General features: G+C 48.8%; 5 protein-coding genes across 5 annotated transcripts; 4 read left to right on the top strand and 1 right to left on the bottom strand.

Annotated features, from left to right (window-relative positions):
* Positions 1-3,077: 3,077 nt before the first annotated feature.
* On the top strand, positions 3,078-4,043 carry PtA15_9A478 (uncharacterized protein; the record flags this gene model as incomplete). The annotated part of the gene is made up of 1 exon (XM_053172690.1): positions 3,078-4,043. One exon carries the CDS (start codon positions 3,078-3,080, stop codon positions 4,041-4,043), a length of 966 nt encoding a protein of 321 aa, XP_053023906.1.
* Positions 4,044-4,456: 413 nt separating this feature from the next.
* PtA15_9A477 (uncharacterized protein) lies at positions 4,457-6,881 on the top strand (the record flags this gene model as incomplete). The annotated part of the gene is made up of 2 exons (XM_053172689.1): positions 4,457-4,459; positions 5,304-6,881. 2 exons carry the CDS (start codon positions 4,457-4,459, stop codon positions 6,879-6,881), a joined length of 1,581 nt encoding a protein of 526 aa, XP_053023905.1.
* A 10,006-nt stretch (positions 6,882-16,887) lies between these two features.
* PtA15_9A476 (uncharacterized protein) lies at positions 16,888-17,840 on the bottom strand (the record flags this gene model as incomplete). Its single annotated transcript, XM_053172688.1, has 2 exons — positions 16,888-17,382; positions 17,481-17,840. The coding sequence occupies 2 exons, from the start codon at positions 17,838-17,840 to the stop codon at positions 16,888-16,890; spliced, it is 855 nt and encodes a 284-aa protein (XP_053023904.1).
* A 2,539-nt stretch (positions 17,841-20,379) lies between these two features.
* On the top strand, positions 20,380-21,383 carry PtA15_9A475 (uncharacterized protein; the record flags this gene model as incomplete). The annotated part of the gene is made up of 2 exons (XM_053172687.1): positions 20,380-20,957; positions 21,029-21,383. 2 exons carry the CDS (start codon positions 20,380-20,382, stop codon positions 21,381-21,383), a joined length of 933 nt encoding a protein of 310 aa, XP_053023903.1.
* Positions 21,384-21,991: 608 nt separating this feature from the next.
* On the top strand, positions 21,992-22,262 carry PtA15_9A474 (uncharacterized protein; the record flags this gene model as incomplete). Its single annotated transcript, XM_053172686.1, has 2 exons — positions 21,992-22,058; positions 22,123-22,262. 2 exons carry the CDS (start codon positions 21,992-21,994, stop codon positions 22,260-22,262), a joined length of 207 nt encoding a protein of 68 aa, XP_053023902.1.
* Between the last annotated feature and the right edge of the window lie 5,549 nt (positions 22,263-27,811).

Genomic DNA, 27,811 nt, shown 5'->3' with positions numbered 1-27,811 from the left:
CAACCAAACAAAACATTGGACATGCCAAAGGGTCAGCCTGACCTGTCCGACCGGGTTAAACTGATGCCAAAGCAACTTTCCCAACGGGAAGGTCAGTCCAACCATACCAATGTGCTGGTAATCAAGGTTGGTCCGGCGCATGGATTGAGCCAACAGTCCCAACGGTTGGGGCATGAGTGTTGGCCCGCTGCAAAGGTTGTCATACAGTCAGTGGCCTGAGTAGACAAGCAGACCTGTCTGAAAAGGCCCTCAGACTGGTCAATCTGACTGGTTCCTGCTCATTTGGACCAACATGTCCGTTGGCAAGGTCAAGAAATCACCTGAAAAAATTGATCCTTGACCTACATAGACCAAAATGATCTGCAAGAGTATCAGCAGAGCATACACAGAAAGAAAAAATAAAAAAATAAAAAAACCAGCTGATTTAACTTTACCACAAATTTCAGGAAGGTTTTGCTTGGTAAGGGCTTGCAGTGCAATCCTATACAATGGTACAGGCCTGTGTTTTATAGTGTTCTTGGTGCAGTGGTATTTGTGCGGCCCATGGAATGATGATGGCTACATTGATGCTGTGGTGGCAGCAACAAGTTTGAACTGCATGGGCGGAAGGTTTTTTTGCTTGCTGTTGGATTTTCATCACTTCCTTCTGCCTCTTCTCCCTCTTCTCCTCTCAACAGTCCTTGTATGACATTCCATCTTGTCTTATGCTTGTCCCCACCTGTGTTGTCCCATAAGTTGTGGTCATACTAGCTTGTCTTGACAGCCTTGTGACATTGATCCCAGCCTGTACTTGCCTGATTAGTTTTCCATTTATGTTTGACGCTCTTGTGCGCGCGCTCTGCCTTTGATTGTCCGAATGTCACCAATCTCTCCCCGAGTTCCATCTGTTTCCATTCCCTTCTATGAATATTCATTTTCACTCACACCCACAAGCTGATACATTGTACTTAGTCTATATATACATAGCCTAGCACATAGCAATCAACTCATTGGTTCTTCCTTCTATCTGTCCGCGCCTCTTATCCAAGCCGATCCGGTGAGCTTTCTCCCCCTCATTGTCCCCTCTCAAGCCCAAAGGCTCATCTTTGTGTGTTCTTTGTGCTGCGGTCTTCTGTTGAAATCCCTTCACTTGCCAAGCCAGGGATTAGCTCCCATTGCTGCCGTTGGGGTCAGTACAACCTGCCTGGCCAAAAGGTCGGGTACACATTGGACTTGACGTTGGCATCAATCAGACTGCTCAGTTTCACGCCGGGAGCCATCTGACTACCCCTTCAGACACCGTGATCATGCCAACATGTCCAACAAATTTCACCCCAAAGTCAATCCCACATTGGCTTAGCGCGGGGTGTAAGGACTCCAGTTGGGAGTCCTTCACTGTTTGTTGAGTGGGGCACAGGGACAGGGAACCTCAAGGCGAAGTCTAGTTCAGGGGGATATAATTGCAGATGGAAGAGGAACAGTCTATCCGGGAGAGATATGAGTCAGGGATCTCTGCACTATGAAAAAAACTCAAGAAACTGCTGTCAGTTGACATGCAGCATACCGAGTTGGTTTCTAGTTGATACCAGGCTCAGACAAATTAATCCCAGGGTGGTACACAACTAGGCTACAGACGCTTGTGGCTGCCAGCTGGGTGGTTGGTTGGTAGTGCTCATGGGTCAATCCAACAGCCCTCCATACTGTGGTGATACATCATGGTAGCAGACTAACAGACAACTCAACATCTTTTTTAGTATACTTGGATTACAATGTGATCAACTTGTGGGTACTTTGGTTAAGCACAATAAATAAGGGGAAAAAACATCACATGCATAAATACAAAACGTGAAACAAGTGACATGGAAGTGAAAGAAAAGAAGACAAGGCAAATTTCCACACAAAGCTGATCCTGAACCCATTCTTGCCTTACAAGCCCCTCAACTTTGGTTCTAAAAATTTCTCAAGACTTTTGAGCCTTTTACAATCCATTTATGTAAGATCAGGGAAAGACTTCTTGTCCTGCAAATGTGACAACCAACAAAAAGTATCAGCCAACAAAATCCATGTATAATATTAGTTTGAGGATTATGGATGAAATGTTGGAGCAAGAGATCAAACTGATTCAGCTTTTGAAACATGTTCCCAGATGAAACTCTTCTTCAGCTTTAAAAGCCCAAGCCAGCTAGCCCCAGCCTGTCTCCCACCCTTGCACCACCAACCTTCCTAATAATTTGATTCATTCCAGGCTAATCATGAAGAATCTGCACCTGTTTCCTTTTTTGACAGTCTCTCTGGCCTGCAATACAATCCAAGAATTTTTACATGATTCTAGTGATTCTAGTCAAATAGTTCATCATGAAACCTCTGATATCTCACATGGGACACCTGATCTCTCACTAAGCTTGTCAATTGGTCCCCCAAAACGCAATGACAAATGGCCAATGAATGCAGATCGAAATCCACCAGCTGCTGGCAACACACTTGGCTCACTTGAGCAGCATTCAAATTGGGGTCAAGAGCTTACCTCAAGTTCAGCGGGTAGAATTGAGGCTCAAAAATATGATTTTGGCCCACAGGAAATTGATTTTTGGCACCCAAAAGCTTCCCACATACTTGCTTCCACCTCTTCTTCATATCCAAATGCTCATGGGACTCCAAATCTAATCAATCATCCCAATGTGAAATGTCCAAGTGAATTATCTGGTAATCTTAAAAATTGTGATTATCATCTTCCACTCCAAATTTCAACCAGGGAAGAATCTCCATACTATCAAGCTTCTGAGTTCCACTCTCAATACCATTATCCAAGAAAAACACTCAGTTTGTCCGGGAAACTTTCCTCACATGCAGAACCCACATATAACATCCAGGATCTTGGATTCCACAGTGCACATCCTTCCTCTCAGACAAATCCTGGATCAAAGAGACCTCTGATGAAAACCTTTGATCATCCCATGGCTAACACACATGAGGATCCAGTTGTGGAATACAAGAAGGCAAAGGTGGGTGGCAATCTGCCAAGATCTGGTCCAAAGATCCAAATTGAACACCAGCCTGAAATAATTGACCTATCAAATACACATCCAGAGTGCACAGCCATGCAAAGATTGACCAATCACAACAAATCAACTGGAAAGAGAGTGGAAACAATGCAGAGTAAAGGCGTTGTGCCTGCTGCTCGAAGGGCTTCCAAGAAAAATGTATCCAGCCGCAGAAAAAAAGCTCCACAGCAAATTGGTCAGGTGGGTCCACCTGGAGACCTGAAAACCCCATCGACTGTGGGCTCAGATGTCGGCACAAAAAGCCTAGATTTCGATCTCGCTGCGATCCGTGTCCAAGATCCGAGTCCAGATGTCAGAGCCCAACTGGAAAAGCTATTCGAGTCATTGGTGCCCCCGCAAGCCACGACCATCGTTCTGCGAGCCGACCAAGCCCAAAGTGTTTTTGACAGAGTCCAAAGCCTGTTCCACACCGCAAAGAGGCCGGCCGATTTCGACCGGGGTTTCTCCAAGTTGCTGATCACGGGCATGCTGCGAAAGCTGCACCACAACCAGGAGGCATGGTTCAAGTTCTGGAATCGCCGGACGGGGCTTGAGATTATGGATGAGGCGACGATGGGCGAGACGCACAGAAACGAGAGACGGGTGCTCCAGCACTGTTTATTCCATGTGGACATGATCGACACCATCATCCCCCCAGCCGGCCCGGGGCTCCGCGGGCAGGCGGAAGACAGCCGAGCGTCGAAGGCGCGGGTGTTCGTGGAAGCGCTGCGGCTGTTCACGGCGTTCAAGACGACGGACGACTACAAGCCGGCGTTGATCGAACAGACCAAATCCTTCGTCAACATCGCCCCGCATGTCATCTGGCACTACCTCTACTTCTGGATCGAGCACTCGCACGAACGCAGCGATCTCTTTCGGCTCGCGTTCCGCACCACGCCCACCGGGAAGCGAAACGTCGCGTTCAAGACCTTCTTCAACGCCGTCTTCAAGTTCTCGGCTGAAGAGTTGGACCACAGACTGGCCAGATCCCCATCAGCTCCCAGCCAAATCCAGCAGATCTGAAAACATTACATTCCATCTTTTTCTTTAGTGTCTTGCTTGTTCTTCCTTTTAATTCCTTTTTTCTATGATTCATGTAGGTTTCTCATGCCTTAAAGCTCTCGTACTCATTGTGTCCCCTCCTCCTAATATCTTTTTTTTTTTTTTTGTGGAGGGGACGGCCAACTTGAGTGCCATGTAGTCAGCGGAAGCCTATACCAGCTACATATTTATGAGCCTCTACACTTCTGCTTCCCAGTTGATGTTTTTCTTCTCATATACAAACCCTCCAGCTTGTTCACCTGCTCTTGTCTAATAGTTTTTGAGCACTGAAGTACATATTTTGCATTTATGTAGCGTTTTTCTCCTTCCTCGCAGCCCCAGGGTTGTTGTTGCCCTGTACATGTATTGATGCAAGCCCCGATCAAACAACCAACATGGTGCTATGGATCGCTGTCTGAGCCGGTGGGCTTGCGATGATTGAGCGGGGATGGTGTTCCCCGTGGGGGAAGACAGCTGACTGGGTTTCGCTGCAGATCGGAGTTCGGCAGAGTTAATTAAGCTCCGATCGTCCCCTCCGCGTGAAAGCCGGTCGTTCTTATATTGTAAGCCATCCCCCCCAACCCTTGCACTCCCTCAGCAGCCACAACCCAACACCAACCAACCCAACAACCCACCCAACACTCAGCATGAACCACTTCAGCAGCATCAGCAACGACTACCATCAACAACAACAACATCCCCATCGCTCATCCTCGCCCAGCGATCAGCCCCCATTCGACAGATCACGCATACCCAGGTAAAGCCATCCATCTCCTCAGAGCACAGATCGATAACTGACTCAAGACCGCTCCAAGATCCAGCAGACCCTACAAGTGTCCAGTCTGCGATCGGGCATTCTACCGCCTCGAACACCAGACCAGGCACATCAGAACCCACACCGGCGAGAAGCCTCACCACTGCACCCACCCAGGCTGCGACAAGAAATTCTCACGATCAGACGAACTCACCCGCCACACCCGCATCCACATCCATCCCACCCAGCGAAAAAGAGCAGCAACGACAACGACAGCAGCAGCAAAGCCACGCCAGCAGCAGCAGCAGCAACCACCCTCAACCAGCACTCACTTCAGCACCCAGGAGACCCACAGCCAACCCTTCAACTACCCCGCCTACCATCCAGCCCCTCGCCAGCACCACCACCCGCTCCCCCACCCATACCAGCGACATCCCTCCCATCCCCCACACCACCACCACCACCACACCCACCAGCACCATCAACAGCCCGCCCCTCACGACTTCTCGCCAGTCCACCATGTCCGCCACCACTCCAACCAATCCAACCGGCTCAGCGCCGTCTTGGAACCCATGCAACACCTCAGTCTCGTCCATCCCAGACCGCCGACCTCCGACCACCACGCCCCATTCCCCATCGCCTCCAACCCAGGCTCGCCTCTCCGCCGTCTCTCCCGGCCCCAAAGCCCGATCAACCTGCCCTCCCTGAGACTCTCTGCCCCCGCAATCGCCCTCCCCCCTCCTCCTCCCCACAACCACAACAGCAACCATCATCCGGCGGACGACACCGAGATGGTCGACGACGATCCCCGGCCATTGGAGCGCTCCCAGTCGTCCCCCTCACTGTCCACCGCCCCCGAGCGCTGGGCGAGCTACCAGCGCCAGAAGCACCGCTCGAGGATCGAGAGCCAGGAGGCCGGCAGTGCCGAGCGTCTGCCGACACCGGTCCAGCGGAACTCGAGCTTCTCCTCGCTCGCCTCATCCTCCTTCGACCATCTCGCCCCCCTGCATCTCCAGCCCTCCGCCACGCCGAGCACCGCCCCGAGCAGCCTCACCGAGCCCGACCCGCTCTGCCACCGTCGCGGCCGGCTAGAGCTCATCCTGAACGGGGACACCCCCGTGCATCACCACCACCACCACCACCACCACCACCACCACCCTCATCATCAGGCCATCCAAGCCCCGCAAGATCCTCGGAGGACATTGCCGCCCCTCTCGTCGCTCACCAAGTCCTGTGGACCGATCATGACCTTCCCCCTCACCGCCGCTTCCAGCAAGTCCCGCTCCGCCCCGCAGTCCCGCGTCAACAGTCCCCCGAGCTCGCCCCGCCTAGCGCCCCTCCCGCCCCTCGTCGCAGGCCCCAATCTCAAACGCTCCCGCTCGATGAACCACCACTACCCTCATCCGCAAGCCGCATGGGACCCCGTCGCCCCCACCTCCAGCGCCCCGCTCTTCCCGGGCGCCCCAGACGAACGCCCCTCGACCGTCGGCCGCGCCGCCTGCTTGGCCGCCAAGCGGCGAGACTCGAACACCAGTCTCCCGCGCCGCAAGAACCAGTTCGGCCTGCAGATGACGCCCATCGAGCATGCCGTCCCGCCGCCGTCGATCGCCCACAGTCGGGCCCCGTTCCGCAGCCCGGGCTCGTCGACCGGCCTGTGCGGGAGCTCGACGGGCAGCTTCTTCGACAGCTATCTGCCCCGGCCTGCCCGGAGCCGCTCCGACAGCTTCTGCAGCCTCGAGTCCGGCTACTGCTCCTCCGGCCTCCCCCCCTCCCACGGCGTGCCCACCGACGACGACGACGAGGACGAGCTCCGGATCGACGACGCCGGCGAGACCGACATCGAGGACGCCGCTATCCTCATCCGTCCCCGCAAGAAACTCGGCAAACTTCGCCCAAGGACGCCGGGGACGCCCGTCCGGCCTACGGAAGACCACCGGCCGGCCCCCGCCCCTGTTCCGCTCCAGCCCCGCCTTCCCGCTCCTCTCGCCCCCGACACCTTCCATCTTCGCGCCGCCCTGGCCCCGGCCCCTCCTGCGCCTCTCCACCAACCCACCGTCATCGAATAACACCCTCCCCCCTCCCCCCCCCCCCTCTCCTTCTTCATCTATTTATGTGTGTGGGAAAAAACGCTCTTACTCGCACCTTGTTTATTGGGCAGACGACCGCAGACGCTGCAAACACACACAGTGGTTGTACATGCACTCTTCTTTCCTCCGCCAATCCCAGTACATGTATTCCACGCCATGCCGCGCCCCGGGAGATGCGCTCTGCGCGGCGGGCCGGGCTCCCCGACGTGTCACACCCCACACACACACATACGCACACATCCAGCCCACAGAGCCCCCGCCCTGCGCCTGTTCTGCGGGGTGGGGGTGCTGTGTGTGTGGGATGGGCGTGGTGGAGGATGTGTAGACCTGGGGAGGAGGGGGACGAGGCCTCCGTGGCGGCGCATGGGCCCCGGGAGAGAGAAGGGACTGCGAGGCCACCGTCTTCAGCGGCACAGGCCACAGTCGCCCCTGTGCAAGAACTAGCCCCGAGAAATCGGGCCCGGTGCCAGATACATGTTATGCGAACGTTTCCCTTTCCGGGCTTGACACCTCCCAGCCTCACCCACTCCTCGACAAATGGGTCCGCCCATTGCGATCGATGACCAATCAATCCATCGCCACACTAGAGGCTGGAGACACATGGCCAGCCCCGGCTTCTTGTGCGGGCGGATGCCCGACGGGGGCAGTGCCCGCACGGATACCCGTCAGCGGGTCGGCCCTCACTTAACACCAGTCCCCCCCTGGTGGAGTCCCCCTGGTGGCAGGCTTGCTGTGGCTGGCCGCGAAGCCGCCCCTCCCGCAGGGAGGGACTTGCATGTTATCCCCCGATTTCATAGGGGAGCAGAAAGCAGCAAACGGCTGCAAGGGTTTTTATTTAATAGCTCTGCCCCCAGCGCCGCCAAAGGTCTGCGCCACAGCTTGCTGGCCCTTTTACATCTCCTCTACAATGCTGTCTCCTCAGAATGTGTGCATCACCCGGAATGTATTTCGAATAAATTTTTGACACGTGACTTTCAAGAAACGGATCTGCACAAGGATTCACAAGGCGGTATTGCTTGGAGATCCTGTGGACCAACAAATCTGCATGGGTTCTAGGCTGTATGTAAATTGACACATTGTATTCCCTCTGGCCAAATGTGGATCCACACATGCAGATCTTCCAAACTTAAGACACGGTTTGGAATTTTGTTTTGCTGCCTTGGCCTAGATTGCTGGACACTTTTGCCACTAGAGATTGCAGTCTTTGGATTGAAAGGCTGGAACAGGTGTCACACGGCCAGCCCCAGTAACCCGGCTGTCACCTGCCTCAACCCAAGTTTCACAGTAGTACACTTATACATATCCCAGGATACAAACATACATCTCCCTGTCAGGCTACACTCATTACATATTAGCTAAATACACTCCTTTATATACATAGTATGACATCATTTACACTGTTTCTGCAGCCTCAGCCTTTGTGTATACACTAATTACCCCTGTATGACAGCTCATGCAGTCTACTGTCACCTTATGCATGTGTTAGAATGTTCTGTTGTATATTCTGACACCATTCATGCGCCCCTGAGGGATTATGACATCATTTGTATCTACTGCCACCAGCTAAAATCCCTCACCCTGTTGTCTAGATTAGCTGAAACCCCAACCCACAAGCCCCTTCTGGGGCTGCCCTTTTGTCTATAAAAGAAGCTCTCTCCACCCCCAGTGGCCTGCTCCCCAGTTCCTCACCCAGAACTCACAAGTCACCCAACACTCATCCACACTCAAATCCTAAAACCCTTATAACAGAAATTCAACCCTTTTAACAAAGTAATTAAAACACTTACATGTTTCCAGTCAAATAGATTTCATCTGGAACAGACCAGACCTATCACTTAATAAAGCTTGCCAAGCTGAGCTTGGTGGGTCTTGTTGACTGATAACAGAAGGGCAGAGCTTGCAACTCCATCATACCCTTCAAAATTCAGCAAAAAGGGTTTCATTACCACTTTGGAGTCTTACAGCGGGTCCCCCGTTTGAGTGGCTTGATTGAGCTAGGGGTCAACCCAAGCTCAAAAGCGCAGTCCACAGAAACTGTGCAGGCCGGGCCAGACATTGGTTTCTGAGCCACAGCCAAGCCGAACCTGGTCCCAAACCCAACACGCAGGTAAGATTAAAAATACTAATCCCTGCAGTCAAGCATATCAAATTTTGGGTTGAACTGTATTGTTTTATCTTACACCCAGTCTGAGACAAGCGGCAGCAAAGTCTAGTACTTTCTATTTTGTTATATTCATTCTTCTGAAGTCATTTCAACACTCATTCTCAAATCCTCATGACTTCAATTTTGTGGATTGGCCTTCTGGAATGAGCTTTTGGGAGTACCAATGCATCTGTCCAGTGATTGTACATTGCTATCAATGACCAGTGAACACCAGTCATTGAGGGGGTAGAGAGTACACTACCAAATAAGCGCTGAAGGTTGGCACAGACCATTCATCAAGGGGCTGAACATGGTGGGTACCTGTCTGGGACACGCATGCGCGGTGTCTTTTCAGTCCAAATTGCATACCTGTGGGGCAGTGGCAGGTACCCGCCAACGGGTGCTGGTTACCCACTGGCCATCTCTAGCTAGTTTCTTCCAAAGCTAAAACATGTACAACCCATTTCTCTTGGTTACAGTTCACAACAAATATTTCTCTGGTGATCTACTGGAAAGTGTTTAGCCGCCTACAGGCAGCTGTGGGTTGCAGGTTATCCTTTTCTGTAGGATACGGGTCACACGTAGGTGGAAGGCTGTTTGTTAGTGAATGTACAACCTGTTGCTATTGGCTACGTGTCTTGATGATATATTTTCCAAAATCTCTTGGCAGTATATTAGCCAATTTCTTCAAGTAATTTGTTCTCACAAGACCCCTTAATATCTGACAAGGAGTGTGTGACTTTTTGGACTATATTTTTGTAAAAATTTTAGTTTGGTGTTTGAGCCACTCGTATTTTTGGGGGCCTGCTCAGACGTGTTTCTCTAATGTTCTATAATATTTCTTTATACAAGTTTCCTATCCCAGTTATTCTGGCTGTGTATAGTTTTTTTGCTGTAGGCAACACAGCTGCTATTACATTTAAATTTTGATTGCGCTTCTGCAGCAGTGATCTGTTGCTTCAGCTGGCTCTATTCTACTATCAGGAAGTTACAGAACTGGTTGGACAAAAGCTGTCTGGCAACTGCTTGGAGAACGCTTTCCAAGCAGTTATTTTATGCAGTAATATGAGGGTAGCATGGAAGAGTAAACTTGAGGACCCAGTTCTAATGCCATTGTTTCTCAATGCAGCTGATCCAGCAGAGTTGCCTAAATTCCATGCTATGGAAAACAGAGGGGATGGTTTGAAACATAAAGGCAGCATTGGGCTGTTACAGCTACCTGTAAATGTGGTTTATTGTGTAATAACACAAAATAGGTTTCAATACGGGAAATTAAGGCTCCGTTTGGAGCCAATATAATTGCGTGATATAATCTGGAATTTTGTGACATCTGATCAAGTTTTGGCGGACCTGATCAGATGTCACATAGGATGTCAGGCAAAAAAACTCATGTATTGCCCGGATTATATTGGCTCCAAACAGGGCCTAAACTTATTGAGGTTGCAGACAAAATCTAATATTGATAAAATCCCTGGCAGGCTTTTAGTTGGTGATACAACCTGTAAAACATCATAAGCCGTTGTAAAGTATTGAAAACTCAATGGGTTTTTTGATGAGAATAACATTTTTCATTAGAAGTAAATGCACACAATGTGTTACAGAATTTGGCCCAAAATTCCAAATATTGTAAAACATTAGAATGGCCCACTGTTGCCAAAGGGATCCGCTAGCTGTTCATTTTTGAATCCTGTCTGGGGCAGGTTGGTATACTGGGTGCTGGTGAATATGAACAAGTTGGAGGAGATCACCTAGTTGAAGGAATTTCTTGCCAAGAAATCAGATTTAGCTATATTTACTCTTATCTGGTTTTATGATAAGATTTCATCAGGGGAGTTTAATTGGAGGTTTCATGCAAGTTCTATTGCTTAGCACATTCATAGTTCTGATTGGATCTCTGATAGATTCTGACACTGTTTTGAATTAAAGTTTATATTGTGGTGTTTTAGTAAAGTAGGAATAGGTTGGGCAGAAATTAGAATCTCCACTCAGTGGTAGCATGGCTGGGAATGTGCACATGGCTGAGCTCACAGTGCATTTTTTGATATAAGCATTCAAAAAATGGAAAGATTCACAACTGGGGAATGCACCCACCAGGTACAACTTGCAGATTGCAGGAAGGACAAATTGGGAGCTGCTTTTGGATAGCAGAGCTGAGCTGAGGCTAGAGATGGCGGCTGATACCCGGGTACCCAAAACAGGTGCGGGTACCCGGCTCAAAAATCCCAGAATCTCAATACCCGCACCTGTGCAGGGGGGCAGGGGCAAGTACCCGGGTACTTGTTGCAAGTACCCGCGGGTGCTGACGCTTTTTGAAGACTCTTGCATTGCTAATAAGAAATATCATATATATATATAAATCCTAACCCTTCATTTTCTTGCCGATTTGCCTTGACTTTTCCTAATAGACTCTTTTGCTTTTTGCTGCTTTGCCTCGTTCACCTTATTTGCCTTCCATTTATGTAACACTCCCGGTTTAATTATACCATTCTTCGAGTAAAAAGCCACGGCCATACCTTTCGTGACTGACGAAGGACTGAGCCGGTGCCTTCGGAGGGAAACATAATCCCTCCCAAAGCTGAACAATCGTTCAACATCGATGGTCGTTGCTGCGGTAGATGTAAGGCTGTTGGCGAAGCAAACCAGACATCCAGGAGAGGGAAACCTTACCAGGACAGCTTAAGACATCAAGGGCCATCTGCAGCAGACCCCCGTGATGATTTCCTGCACGCCTTTGTCGCATCCACCATTTGAGGGGATTCACCGGCTGACCATCGGTCGTCAAAGTTAACCCTCCAGCGAGCCACATGTGAATCGGATCGCTTGATGTGTTACCTCCTCGAGCTTCGGAGGCACCAATCAAACCTGCAAGAACTCCTTTTTGGGGCTGTATTACAGTGAGGTATTCAGTTTAGATCAAATTGGAATCGATGGATTATGATATACTTATCCCATGTACTCACCTTGGGACAAGAGATTGGTGTTTGTGAAGACAATGGCTGGTGAGATACAGGTTTGTAATAGGTTTCCCACATATCACGAGTGAGCCTGATCGATTCTTCGATCCATTCTGGTTGCCACTTAGCGAGCTTGAAGTAGTCATCTTTGAACGATGGATGCAGAACTGTAGAAACACCATCAGTAAAATAAGAGATCCGCAGTAATTATCAAAACCATACCCATAGAAACCCGGTATAATGGAGAGCAGTCGGTCAGAGTATAGTATTTATTTGTGAGCTGAAGTCCAGCACGGCAGGCATTTCTCAATGCCGGGGTGTAATCGTCGCGCTTATCTGAGATGGCAGAAGAAAGATGGCTAGTAATCTGGTCGATGAAGACAACAATGTCGGCAATTCGAGCAGCTCCACGCATTGAGACCTGGAGAGTAATGTCATAAAAAGGTTGAAGAACCTCAACGAGGTCACGCGCTAAGTCGAGATCCTCCCGGTGGATGTGATATTGCCGCGCTGGACCGTGGCGTTTGTCTTTCTGCCACTCAAGGCTTGAATTTGAATAGTATCAATCAGCACTGACAGTTGAGGTTGCAAGTAGGAAAAAAAAATCAACTCACATTGCTGCTGAGCATCGCAGTATATCTTTCAATTGTTCCAGAGTTGCATTCCACCGGGTCCAAATGTCACGCCCAACATTATGTGGTGTTGAACACTCACAATCCTGACAGATCTCTTTGAAGAGAGTTTTTGAATTTGGAGACTTATTTAACTTCCTGGAAATGGCTCGGAACTTCATTTATTATCTTCAGTAATTGATTGATCAAATTATTAATGAGTTGGAGATGGTTGCTTACCTTGGCTAAGGTCTCCTTGCACGATTTGGAAGTGTATCGATCATCCTCCTCCTCGTCGCTCAACTCAATCACATTGATGTCCTCCAGTTCAATCTCATCTTCACCGGTGAGCTCAGCGGCCAAGATATGGTTGTCCTCGCCTTTGTCGCGGTTGTCATCATAGTCATGATCTGATTCATCAGTAGTAAACCTAAGTGTAAATGTGTAAAAATAAGTCACAGTACCGATGTCGCAGAGAGCTTATAATCAGATTAAAACTTACAGTTTTATTTGTTCTTCTGGATCTTCATATTCCTCATTATTGTCAGATTCTTGGTCCTCATTATCGAGTGAGCTTGCCGCGGTACGATTGCTTTTGTGGCTTCCAAATGGTCGCAAGATCACCTGAGCAATCAAGTTCAGGATGTGAGCAAAGCAGCGGATCCATTGACCTTCACCTTTGATCCTGGGCCATTTGAAAGATTTGATCGCTTCAATCATAGTCTGGTCGTTCGAAGCGTTGTCGGTCACGATCCCAAAAATCTATTAATTGTAAAAATAACTGATTGATTGGCAAAACAAAATTGAATAAAAACGAGATCAATCAAAAATCTGACCTTATCCTTCACATCAAATTTCTCAACGATAAGCTGTACTATTTCAGCCAGATAGAAACCCGTGTGGCTTTGTTGCAGCTTGACAAAGTCGAGAGGCATTGCCTCCAAGTGATATCCACCAGCGTCTTCTTCAACTAGACGATATATCACTGTACCTAGTATATCAAAACCATTCGGGGACTGCCACACATCTAGCCCCAAGTACATTGCACCGTGATGGTTCTAGATTAAGAAAAGAGTGGGTATTTAATGAGGAGAGGATTCAAGTACATAGACCATTAAGGAAACTTACCCGAAGTGATTCTATTATTGTCTCCTGCACGGCGGTATATAATCGAGCTATGTCCTCCGAAACAGTTCTGCGTGCCGGTAGATTCTTGTGGACCACCGGGTGCAATAAGCGTCGATGAGCTTCGTCTCCAAGAGCTGAAAAAGGTCGGGCAGCTTCAGCACACCAAACGGCACACAGCTGGGGTACCTGGAAATCAATTCAGACTCAGTGACAACTTGCTGAAATTCTCGGGAAGGGAAAGGGAAAAAATTGGCTCACTTCTCGCGGATCAATATCACCTGTCCCAGATATCCCCATGGAAGCCAGTTTTTGGTTATGACTTGCCTCCCGTTCTTTCTTGGAGCAGCTCGCTACATGTTCAGATAAATTTGATGGGGAAGTGTCGTAAATCGGCCGATGTATTTTGCTGCCACAACTGAAAAAATTCAAAGAGATGATGATCAATCATCATTAGATACAGGTAGGACAAAAATACAATAACAGCAATGAAATTGACTTACGTTTTACAAGGGTAAGCAATCATCCTCCGACCGTTTTTGTCGAGTAAATCGGAGAGTTGCGGGGTTTCAAAAGCAGCATAGCATGAGCTGAGACGATTTCCGTGAAGTCTCTGTGCTTTTTCTGGAAGGTCACAAAGTCATAAAGACTAAAGTTAATTTTTAGGTTAATCTTGAGTAAAAGTTGACTTGACTTACTGAGCTCTTGCTCATCGGAAAGCCCTCTAACCTTTCCGTTCTGAGTGCTTGCTGGAGTTTCGGAGTCATTGACATTCTCATTTCCATCAGAATCGTTGGGTACGTCAACTATTGTGCGGCTTTGTTTTTTTCCAGATGGTTCAGAAAGTTCTTGATTTCTGGCCGGGATTGAGATAGAAGAAGATGTTGATCCGGTTGACTTGTGGCGCTTCCTGCTTCTTCCCATGGTGGAGGCTGAGTGGTATGGTGATTCGGTGAAGAGGGGACTGACAGTACGGATCTCTATTCTCCGGCGACGGGGTTGAGTCAGGTACACAGCAATATGCTTGTATCTATAAGCATGTGTCCAGATATATGTATACATATCTTGACCGGCAAAATTGGGCGGGTGCTGGCAAGTACTTGGTCCAAGTACTTGCCAAATTTTCACCTCAAAAGTTGACACACGCACCCGCACCCGGCACCTGTTTGCGGGTACCTGTCTTTGAAAACAGGTACCCGCAAACAGGTGCCGGGTACCCGCAAACGAGTACCTGCTGACATCTCTAGCTGAGGCTTAGGCCTAAAGTCACATTCTTCACCTGAGGCTGCCAGGATTTTACGCAGAAATTCCCAGCTTCTGCATTTACATTGTTATTGCCTCTCTCTCAACTTTCAATTCAAAGCCTCATATACCAGGTTTTAGCCCTCAATCTGAGCTGTCTTGTGCATATTGTTTCAAGTAAATCCATCAAAAACTGGACACTCAGTGTTTTTTCTTGTGAGGGCTATTCCTGAGCAATACAAAGAAGCCATTGGATCATCCAAAGGCCAAGGCCAGACACAGTCTCACAGGGCTTTTCAGTATTAACTTAAGAATGACAGGTATCTTGAGTGCATAGGCTGAGGAGTCCCACAGGGTATTGATATATGATGTCTAACCTTATCTTCATGTGTTTAGGCTGGACTGGCTATCTGGTTTACATCAGGCCAGATAGGCTCTCAGCTGGAATTTTTACATCAAATTTGTTTCAGGGGATGGTGACAGGTGACAGGTGTTGCTTTGGACACATGAGAATATGTAGAAATAAAAGCAGATTTAAAGGTGCTGGAGGCTGTAAAGAAATCAAATTGGTAGAGGGTGATATGTGGATTAGAAGGAATTTTCAGATGTTTGGCTGAGGGCAGGGACTTGTGTTAAGTTCGCCACGTGCGGGCTTGCGGGTCGTAATGCGCGCTCGCATCGCGTTTTTCCACGGAGAGCATCGCGCGGGAAGCGCCCTCCGGCTGCACTTCGCATTTCTCACTCAAATCCAGCGCTGTTCAATCATTTTCATGACGATTAAGGAGCCCGTTTCTCGCAAGAGGATTCCTGATAATCTTTGCTCCTTTCAACGCGATACATATCTTGCCGCTTTCGAGCCATCTTGAGGAGCGCTGCTTTCCTTTTCTTTCAGTAGCGTCGTCCAGCTTCGATCAACCGGTCACTCAGCGCAGAACCAGAAGCTCGCGTGCGCTTCATCGAGAGCCAAATCCTCACTTAAGCCGCGTGAACCTGTGCAAGTGTTTACTAGTCCGCAAGAAAAGCTCATCATGCCCTTTTCTATTCGATTATACCGGATCCTGTGAGATGACAGACTAGTATTTTGCAGGCGTCTCCCTCCAGAAGGCCCTTGACGATTTATTGGGTGCAGTTTGGTCTTCACCATTCTCGGCTAGTGTCGGCAATATCCGGACTTTGATGTAATACATGCTGATTGTGTATTGTTTGTAGCTGGCCGATGAATTGCGAGGGGTTGGATTTTTGGCCGCACAGCTCATGCTAAGATTCACGCGGGGTAGAGTACCCTCCTCAAGTCAGGTCCAACGTGGTTAGAGCGGATGAAGCCAATTAAACCGCCCTGAGGTGAAGGGCTAACAGTGGCAGTGAGACAATTGATAGTAACCAAAACAAGAAGTACATAAATTTACATGGTCGTTATCGTTGAAACGGATTGTTCGAGCTACTATAAACAGATGAAAAATTCTAACAGATAAGAGTTCGTGGAAACCACATCACTAATACACATACTACCCAGAGCAGAGCATAGCTCAAAGTGGACTCAAGTGAGAGGGAGAAAATTTTGACCGATCCGATAGCGATAAATTAGAAAGTTGACCGAAGTTTTATATCATCCGCTATCTATCCATGCATCCCTTTTCGAGGCACTCGCAATCCTATAGTGATTTGAAAAGTTGACCGAAGTTATGCACCATACATTATCCGTCCATGTATACCGCTTCGAGGCGCTTGCAGATCCGAGATATATTCCACTTCATATTAACCAGGAGCGAAGCTGAAACTGTGGCCAAAAATAGGAACACGCCATTAATACATAAGAAGCAGAGAAACGACCCCAAATCATAAAAAGAAGAGAAGTTGGATCACATACATTGAAGAGCCGAAGTTTTAACTTCAGTGTAGTCACATGCTTGCTAGAGTCGCTTCAAAACATCCAACAATTTATTGACTAGTTCGTCCAATTCGCGCGCATAGGACACGTCGCAATCACTATTGTCGAGATGAATCATCAGATTGCTCAGACTATAAAACTCCGCCTTTTCGCAACGATCGGAAGGACACTTGTAGGCTTTCTGGCCGCGATTCTTATGTTTCGAGCTCCTGAGATGTGAAATGATTTCACCCTTGTGCTGGAAAGACTTCGGACAAAGATGGCACATATAACGGCCGTAGTCATCGCGAAAGATGTCATCGAGGGAGGCAGGGATTATCAAGTTCCTCCTGACAAATCGTTGGCCTCTGTCGGCATGGCGGCTGAAGTAGTGGTCGACCTCCGCCAGGTTAACTCGAGATAGGCAGGTACCTGCTTCGAGATGTTGGACCAAGGCTGCTTTGCTGGCAAACAATCGACCACAAGCCGGATGGGCACACTCGACATTGATTGGTCGATGTGCAGACGATAGGCAATGCTGTAAAGAGTCAAGCAACGACACTCAAATTAGCCCCTCAACACGGTTTAAAGATACACCTCTAAAATCTCGATGTGACTCTAAATTATCTGGCTGACCATCTTCAACTCGTTGGTGTTCCCTACGAGTTTTCTGCATGGAGCGCAGTATAGCTCCGCATGAGCTAAGCAACAGTGTCGATGGACCTCGATCGCGTCTTTGAACCACTGTTTGCACTTCGAACATTGCTCGTGATGGCGCTGATCGTGAATGCGAAGTATTCCAACTGCCGTTTGACACCATTCGCAGTTCAAATGTCGCTCAGAGTTACAAAGATGGCTGTCCAGGGCGTCTTGAGATGCGAAGTCGCGATGACATGGTGTGCAGTAGTAATGCTGAGCAGAGTGGATAAGGTGATCTCGGTAATGCTGGTACAGTCTGAATTGTCGTCCACAAGGTACACATTCATAGCCAGACATGGTGGGCGGGCCCGTTGATATAGAGGATTCAAGCTTCAAACCTTCCGAGAAATAAATCAATGAAAAATAACTCAAACTTCGAAATGGCTAATAAATCAGTTTGTTGAGCTTCGCGATTTCAGTATCTTGCGGATTATGTCGTGAGGGGTAAAAACCAAGCTTATATCTCTGGAGAAGCCCCAACGGCTGGACTGTTCGCGTTGGGGCAGAATCAGGTAGAAACTAACTGAGTAGAAGTTGGGAGAGCCAGCTACGTATGCAAGTCGAGCTGACTGAGGTTGCTAGTGTAAGTAATAAGGATACTTGATGATAAATCCAAGGCGAATATTTATCCTTGTATAGTGTTGGCTGAACACTCGCCAAAGGGGCCTTGAGCCAAATATTTCATCGCCTCTATGTTCCAAGAGCAACCAAAATTCCGTGATGTGGTGTGAGTTGACTAGTGTGGCACATAAGGGTTTTCAAGTACATGAATCGGGACTTCGGGCGCAGAAACCTCATCAATCAGTGTCCCATGGTTTGATGAATTCACGTGTTACCCGTTCTCGCGGCCATCGTCTGGGGCCCTCAACGGCAGCTGCGCCATACCATCTACTATATCGGGTTGCGATTTAATCTAGAGAGTTGTGTCTTGGTGATGAAGAGACCATAAAAAAATCCACAACTCTATGTGCAAACCACAATTCACTGCTGATTTGCTCATGCATCTCTAAACATTTTTTTTTTGATTAATTTTTGAGGTATAAAACAAGAACTACATTCAACTGGACAGGCTTATTACAGAAGCGCGATGGTGTGGCACACCCGCTCAACCAAGTCACCTTGGGCCCCGTTTGGACGTCCTGTTATAGGTTATACATAAATCCTCAAATTTATAACGTATAATGGGACATCCAAACCGGGCCTCAAGGTAACCAGATAAGTTCGAGGGGATGCCAACCCTAACACAAGCCTCTTGGTGAGCCTGAAGGCTACCCCCGCAGGGTTTCTCTAGCTGGACTCTTTTCTGGATCATCACTTGCTCCTCAGCTTGCATTACCTTTTGCAATCATGTACTATCATTCATCATCACGCTTGTCCTCACTCTTTTGAGAAATATCAGCTTTTGGACACCCTCTCTGTTGTCAAGTCAGTGTCTATGTACTCTGATCTACTCTGCTATGGTGTACCAATATATTTTATGTGCTTGTTATTTGTTTTGTGTCACAGCTTTACCTAAGCCCCTCTGCACACATATCCATAGAGTCCGCAAAGATGACCTAGCTTTAGTTGTTAAACTCAAAGATCCTTGAAGCCTGTGACTATCAAGATGCATAAATACAATGTATTTGATTTCCCAAAGGTTCTCCTTCTTTTCATTATCTCTGGTGTTCAATTGACTTTGGAGGGGGCTTGTGTTGAAGAAAAGGAGTCCTTAGATTGTAAGATTACCAAGCCTGTTTCTCACTGTTCCCTCCAACCACCTTGAATCCGCAATTGCACAATTATTTCAAGTCATTCATCTTCTTACTCAACCTTGCATACCTCACTCTTCTCCTGCAGTTAGTCACTACTCTCAGAGCTCTGTAAAGCTCTACCAAATTCCAGACTGGCAAAGCCTGAGCCACGGAGGGACTGCATGAAGTTTGCAGATTTACTGAAAGTTACAGATGAGCAAAAAAGAAATCTTGGACTTAACAGTGGTAGAGCTTAACAGAGCTCTGACAGCAGAAACTGGCTGACAGTGAAGGAGGAGGAGGAGGTATGCATGGTGGAGTAAGGAAGCATAGAAGCTCTAAGGAGACACACCAATTGTGAGAATTCAAGGTGATTTGTGGCAACAATGAGAAGGAATCATCCTTTTATTCAGGCAAGACAGGTTTCTACATACTTGGGAGATTTGGGTGAATGACACCCAAACAAGTGGCAAACAAAACAGGTGGGATTTATCATTTGTCATACAAGCCAGCCACAGTTTTGGAAATATGAATACCATAATGTCCTGGATTTAACTGGCGGTCTCATACCAGTCAGTCCCCTGACTTTCAAAAAGCGGTCCTGATGACATTCCGTATTTTAGAGAGTTGATTATATACACCAACTTTGGGGTTGTTTTCACAGTTGGGCCTGTTTAGCATAGTCGTTATTGCGCGGCACTTGTACCTACGAGCGATGCCGAGGTCGCTGGTTCAAATCCGGCAATGGGCTTGATCTTTTTGCCTGCGGGTTCCCCTCCTGCACATCTGTGTAATCGTTGTGAGAGTTGCGAAGGGGCGTTGTCAAGGGTGTGAGTTGGGAAGTGGGGTTGTCAGGTGTATTGCTTCTTTTCCCAATTTGCAGACACACTTTTGATCTTCGAGGCTCTTCAACCCTGAAAAAGTTTGCTGTGAAACCTGATCGAGTGTTCAGTTGTGCTGCGATCGCTGTCAACCCACCATCGAGCGGATTCCAGCGGATTCTGCAGGTTTAAAAGGCCCTGCGCCTCGGCACAGTTTGCCCCTTGGCCCTCGTCCCCCTCCTCCTCCAGAGCCAATCATCTTCGCCGAGCACGCACAACACGATGATATCGACCACCAGCCCATTACCACAGTCGAGACCATTCCCTCAGGAATATAACAGCCAGCTGATGATCAACAGAACACCAGCACATGAACAGAGCGCAACCACGACCAGGCGCGAGATGAACTCAGACTATGAAGAGCTAGCAGTGCCCACCATCAACCCGTACAACGAGACCCCGTCGAGGGAGCCATTCAATATCGACCCAGACCTCGTCCGAATCTTGACCAAGAACCAAGCCATCATCGAGCGCTCTGCACCCCGCTTCGTCATCAGCTCCATCCGTCCGGGGGACATCGACCGTTCGCTGATCCACATCATCGCGCTCACCCGTCTCGACAGATTGGGCAGATTGCACGAGTCCGAGAGCTTGTACTTCCACGACTTCAGCCGGATCGTCAAGCACAAATACGGCTCCTCTTGTCGCTACCTCAAAACGCGTCTAAACTTCCACCCGAACCCAGTCACTGGCGGGCCGAACGACATCCAATTCTTCTGTGCCGACGGCTCGCTGCGAGATTGGCTGGATTACCGGGTGACCAAGAACGAGTGGCCTTACGCGATCCCCCACGAGTACCAGTGCGTGCCCCCCGCTCCTTTCTTTCTCTTCATGTCCCATTCGGACCACTGACGGTCGGAGCAAATCCCAGACATATGGTGGTGTGGAGCAGATTGCCCCTGCTCGATCCCAGCCAAGCCCGGACCGCAACCGAGCTATCCGACGCCCACGAGGTCGGCCTGTCCGGGTTCGAGAACCTGTCGCCCGAGTTCGTCGCGCTGCTCGACATCGCCGGCTTGAACACCCACAACCGCTTCACTTCCTCCCCCGAAAACCCTCCGCCTCCCGCGTCTGGCGGCCGGTTGGACACCCAGATCCGCCGCTTCGTCGCCGCTCGTTGGCCTCGCGAGCAGGGATTTGTCGACTCCATGTGGTTCCTCAACCCCGTCCATCTCCAGTCTTGTCCTCAACTCCCTCACTTCCATGTCTTTGTCAAAAAAATCTGATCCGCCTCCTTCTTCCCCCGGTTATCTTTTTCTTTGTTGTACTTTAGACCTTGACTCTATACATAGTGCTCATCACCCTCGTACTTCTATCTTCCTTTTTGTTACTTGTATTACAAAAAACCATATATACTTACGATGTAATCTTTTCGTGGATCCCCGCCCTTTTCGTTCATTTCATCATTCTATGTACTATAAACCAACAACCGGAGCTCATATGTATGTGTATGTTTACTGAAACTGGAAGTTGTATTTTTAGGAAGAAAAAAAATGTTCCCAAGTTTCCGCCAAACTATGGATTGAAGGAAATTTGATCATGGCCTTTTGGGTCTTGCTGTCCCTGTTCTTTTTACACACATTCCTTGCTGTCCGGTGAGATATCCTGCGGGTACCCGGGCCTCGCCCCCCGAATTCCCGTGAAGAACTTCACAGCCCGCCCTTCGCTCCTTGGGTCAAGCAACATTGCGACTCGTCGGCCGATCATTATCCACAACCAAGGACAGTTTTCCAAACCAAGGCAATCTCTGAGAGGATGTATCACCCGATTTCAGCATGACAACCGTTTCCGAGATGCTCGGCTGATCCGCGAACACTATCACGATCAACAATCGATGGCGGAAACAGATGCGGTCCCCGCAATTCATGAAGACGGTTCGGTTGACGCAGATTCCGCCGTGGGTTTCTCTTAGCCATCAAGTCGAGGGAAACGGCGGACCAGAGCCTCACGACAACCGCGATGTAGACAGGACCAATCTGTACGTCAATTTGGGCCCGGCATGTTGTCAGCCTATCTTGACTGCCGCGGTGCCGAAGGCCCCCGAAGCACCTTCAGCCTCTTCTGCTGGCGACGAAAGCAAAGACGATGTTGAGTCTACTCAATAATCTCGTTTTCATTTCTCAGCGTCCGACCAAAGAAACGTCTTTGCGCTCAGTTAACAAGCGAGATGCGGGCGGTAATGACAAGGATGATGGATCGTGAGTTCCGGCCCATGAAAAAACTCACGTTTAAACAATCTTGACACCGGCGGCGCGAGCAAACGCCGGTACTGCCTCCTGGGATAGCGCCCGTGATGAGAGCGAAAGAAACAACGGCCGGTCGGATCGTGTCAATGTCGGGCGCACTGCTCCTACATGAATGCGTGTTTCCTCGAGTCGACCGCTTTCCAGGTAATCGAAGCAGCCCATGATCAGATACCCATGAACAGATACTCTGGCAAAGAGAGTGAAGAGTCGATGTCTACGCCAAGCCTCCATGTTTGCTTGTATCTTAGCTCTCTCGTCTTAAGTCCAAGGAGGTTGTGTCCTTATATATCTTCTGGTTTGGAGACCAAACTTCTTCTGTGCTTTTAAATGTTTCCCCAATATACATATGGAGATGCACACTGGTTGCCCTCTGCTGGGCTTGGTGCGACTTTGAAGGTCGATAGGAGCTGAGGATTTTTCTCTGTAGATGAATTGAACCACAACTTGCAAAAAATATCAGGACCTCTGATTCCAGGTTTTATGGATGAGACTGAAGATCTTATTTGGTACTCTCCATGGAAGTGCAGAAGATTAATGTCATTAAAACACTTTCCAGCTAGGGTAGAGTGCATCTGAGTCTCCATTAATTCTTACTGCCCTTTGCAATCCCTGGACATTGTAGGAAACAACAGGAGAAGTACTTCATTGTTATCTGTACAGAATAGAGAGAACATGTTTTGGTGAGAATGGAACACGCAATGTTTGCCATGCCGGGTTGCATGCTGGAGGGCTGCCTTTCCCAAGTTATAGACTACTGTGGTGGAAATTCACACTAATCCAAATTGTTCAATGATCAATCAAACAGTGTTCCCATATTGTGGGCATGCGTCATGGTAGCACACCAACATGAAAATCCACAAAGCTATGGAAGTTGCTGCCCAAGTTGATTTTGAGCACTGTAAAACTAGTCATGTCCAAGCAGTTGTTATCAGACAGATGATGTCCAACAATCTCTACAACCAGCTGGCAAAATCCTACAATATTTGGCCCACATGTATAGTTTACTGTGGTTATGCCAATTTAGTTTGTCATTTTTATGGAGAAAAAGGTATTGGTTTTTGGAACTTTCTGATGTTTGCCAATGACACACCGGCTGTAGATGCAAAAATAAGGCAGAATTGGCTCTTGTCAAGGGATTTTTTTCAAGTTCTTGATTTTATTACTGGTGCTCTGCAAGCTCAATACACCCAACTTGCTGCAATATTGCAATTTTCTTTTTACTTTACAATATGTTAGACAACAGTCACAGCCCGCTGGTGGTCCAGACAAAATATGTCCAACAACTGCTTGGACAAGACTGTTGGAGCAGCTAACTTTTGCAGTGGATAGAGAAAACCACAATTCCTCCCAGCTTTGAATTCCCACCAGATATGGGAAATGGCAGCCAACTTGTGTCTGCAGATACTATGCATCTACCAAAAACTGTTGTATTTTCTTTTCTTCCAGATCTCCAATTATTATTGCCAAAGTGGTCAAAAATCATGTCAAAATTGCAATTTTGCATTCCACTCCTCTTGGTGATGATTTCTGCCTCAACAGAGTTGGCCTCCTTTTAAAAGCTTGTGTCCTCCTGATATTCATTTGTACTGCACTCAAATTACCAACTGAAGCTTGTCTAAACTTTTGAACAGGTTTATTCCTGAAACTTATTTCCTGAATATCAACTATTACTACTGAAACCCCTTCAAGATATCATTTGGGCAGCAAATCCTGTGGCAGGTCCAAAGCATAGTGCTGTGGAATGACATGCGCAACAGTATGGACCTGAGGTCCAGGAACATGGGCTTGGCTTAGTGTTTTTAGGCTTTGTTTTGGTACAGGAAATTGCTTTACACACTGTGCCCAGCATTGAAAACCTTAATCACTGGTGCATACTGTACTACTACTAGCAATCAAGGTTTTTCTCCTTGTATGACCAGCGGCAGTGATTTGCCATGGAGGGTTTCCTGCTTGTGCGGCCAGTTTATACTGGCCATTGAGTACTGAGCTGGGCAAACTCTTGATGGCCAGTGTGTTTGCACTGGTCAGCAAGCTGGGCCATCATCACCTGGCTCATTTGCCAGTGTGCAGTGGCAATTTATCTTGAGACCACCTGCCTGGGTGGCAAGTGGCAGCAACCATCCAAACCAATGGCCAACCCCCCCAGGCATGGTGGGCCTGGGCACCCATCAGGCCGGGTCGCGCAGCTGCTGTCTACCCAGCTCCACTTAAAGTCCCACCCGCAGTTCGGTCCAGGAGAAGCTTCACGCATCCTCAAAGACTTGTTGAGCTCGAAATGGGGAGGGGGGAGGATTTCCGCCGCTCCTTTGCAAATGCAAGAGAAGGGAAGGTTATTTGGGAGGATTAACCCGAAGCCCGGCGATGCTGATCTCCCCTTCACATATCCATCGAATCAGCGTGACGCCCTCAGCCCTCCCTCATTGCCAATTGTCCGGATGCTCGCTCCGGAACGGGATTCCTCATAATGCCAATGAGATTCAAATTGGTAATGGGTGATGGTAAACGTGCCAATCGGTGATCTGAGACTATGTCCGGGTTGCGGACCATCCTACAGAGATTGTATTTATACGATTAAATACGCAAATCTTATCAGCTGCATTGTACATATTTATCCGATTTGTATATGTAGATCCCGGGTTCATGACTCATTTGTGGTCACTCGGCGGTATAAAAATGTGAATGTTTCGCCGAGAACACAAAGCACATTCAAAAGAATCAGGTGTATTAAGTTCCTATCTATCGACATCATGGAGATGAGATTGATAGCAGGCTTTTGGATGACGATATTGCATTGAACCCGCCGAGAAACGCCGAGATGCATTGTGTTGCCGAAGGCACGCAGAAACCGTTCCATATTTCCTCGCCTTTCGCTCCCCAGGAGGCCCATATTATATCTGGGCCAGCCGCTGCCGGATAGCCCATCGATACGTCAACCCACACCGGGAGAAAATTTTAACATGCGGCATAAAGGAATTTGTCAGATGACTATAATTTGTGACTTGCGGCCAGTCGGCCACCCTCGGTCATCCGCGAGGTTATCTTTGACAAGCATGTTTCAACAAGGACAATACCGTCCATAATGTCATCATAGCAGTGACCATTCTGTTTGAACATTCAGCCTCAGGGGCATCACTAACAGCTCCGTCAATGCCATGCCCTTTATCGTTTCAACCTCCGGCCAGCACCGGGCTCTTGGTAAGATCTCGCTGCGGCGAAGCTTCATTGATGAGACCGCTGGGCAAATCGCGCTGGGAGCTTCTCGGAGGAAGAAGACGCCAAGGCCAGGCCCGTCTGCTTGAAGAGGAGTCACGGCGGGCCCGTCAATACAGTCGGGGGGTTTTACCAAATAATCGTGTCCGGACTGCGGGCCCCGGGCGAGGTTGATAGCCCTCGGCGAGTCGGCAGGACAGACCGAATTATTAACCCGTGTCACTAGCCAAGTCCGACGGCAGATAGAAAGCCCCGTCGACGGCCGGACAAGCACATATGTACATAAAGAACACTGAGGAGCACTCAGCGCCCCTCCATCGGGAGAAGATGACTGAGACAGGTTCGGGCGGCCTCGTTTGCCCTCCTGAGAACTTGATCACAGCGGGTCCCACACATTGCCTGTTGAGCTTAGCGAGGGCTGATTATTCTTCCATGCACGCACTGGGACCTTTTGGCTTGCCGAACCCATGTCAATATGTACATAAATAAATGTGTGTGCGCTGAGATATTTTGCTTGGGTGCATCGATGGACACGGTGAGTGTTGCTTGTCAGCACCACAATGTGAAGCTCCGAGCTCCCCCGAGCGGCGAGGGCCATCGCCTCGCGAGGTGGGATAGGCGTGCCAGAGACTTCCGGACTCTGCAAGGTTTGCCTCACCCGAGATGTCGTTCGCGGCGCGTCAACCCGTCAGTCCAAAGCCCGCAAAACCGATAACGACAGCCAGCCGAGAGGCAAATTACATAGATAGATGTTTACATAGGGCCGAGCCCATGGATACATAAACTGGACAGTTCTCAAATCATTGGTTTATACGTATTTATGCCAAGAATTGCTGATTGGCTGCCAAGCAATTTTCAATAACTATCTGCCCTTTACTTTATTTGTTTGTTTGTGCGAATTAATTTATCGTGTCCCTGGCTTCGCATCAGCCTGCGCCGGCTAAGGTTAAGGTAAATAGATGAATCATAGAGTCTCATCCTCGGTCCGCGGTGTTCCCCCCGGGTACTGAAAAATCCTTGGCATCCACAGATCATTACTTTGGGTCCGGGTGGATTTGTGTGGCGTCACTGCCCCCTGGGGTGCTCTGGTGCTCTCATCTCAAAACGCAACGCCCACATATCTATGTGTGGGTGTGTTATGTATTTGTGTCCCGTGTGCGCGATCACCAGCGTTCAGGGCGCCTTGTAGGAGGTGTGCAAAGTAGGGGAGCACATACGCTTGGCTTGTTTATTTCCTCGGTGCCGCATTGCCAAAAAAAATGTGTTGTACATCTACGTCGAGAGTGCCTTATGGGGCTGGTACATCGCGCCGCTCAATCCACATGATCGAGCATGCTTAGGATGTGTGTGCAAAGGATAAGGATATGAAAATCTCGACGAGGCTCCTTCGCCCATCTCGGCCTAGCCTGCTTGCTTTGGAGTTGGAAGCAGTGTTTATTCTTTTTCCTGTTCTTTTTTCGATGGACTACTACATAGATATCGAGAGCAGACTATCTTGGGGTGGGAGGGATGAGGAATGCGCGCTTGGCTGGGCCCCATCTTCTTCAGCCCGGCCCTGAGCGAGCCGGCCTGGGGTCAGGCTGTGTGGGACAATCGTCGCTGTTGCCTGGGTTCATAGGAAGAAGCCCTTGGCAGCAGCACTGGGCTGATTTATCGTAACCATCTGCAATTCATGAAGCGAAGCCATTGTTCGCTGCAAGCTGGCCCCGGCGCCCTAGTTCCGGCTGATCCTTGGTACCCCTTCCAGCCCCTTGCAGAATTCCGCGAAGGAAGCCTGCTAGACTGGTACATGCGGTGCTCTGGTGGGGGGGGGGGGGCTCTTCTGTGGCAAGCTCGCCAGACGCCAGCCCGGAAGGATTTCCTTCTCTTGGCAGTACCAGATGTGTAAGGCCATGATTCTGATGGAGGAAGTCGCCGAGAAGAAGAGATTCAGGATGTCAAACTTGTTAGGTGTGTTTCCCTTAGTACGTATCAGCAGCTACACAAATAAATCCACCCAACCAGACAGAAGAGCTGATGGATGTGAAATGTATGCGCGCGCTGAAACAGAGCAGGCCTTGAAGTTTCATGGGCTGTGTGTGTGTGTTGTCATTGTGTACATACTGGCCTGCCAAGGCCAATCGATGAGCACTAAACCCATAATATGCAAGTATCCTGGGTGGGACGGTCTGCGAGCGATTCTTCGTGCCTGGGGCCAA

This window comes from Puccinia triticina, chromosome 9A (genome assembly GCF_026914185.1).
Source record: "Puccinia triticina chromosome 9A, complete sequence".
Classification (NCBI taxonomy): domain Eukaryota; kingdom Fungi; phylum Basidiomycota; class Pucciniomycetes; order Pucciniales; family Pucciniaceae; genus Puccinia; species Puccinia triticina.
Note: the sequence above shows the minus strand (reverse complement) of the source record. Positions and strands in the feature narration are given on the sequence as shown.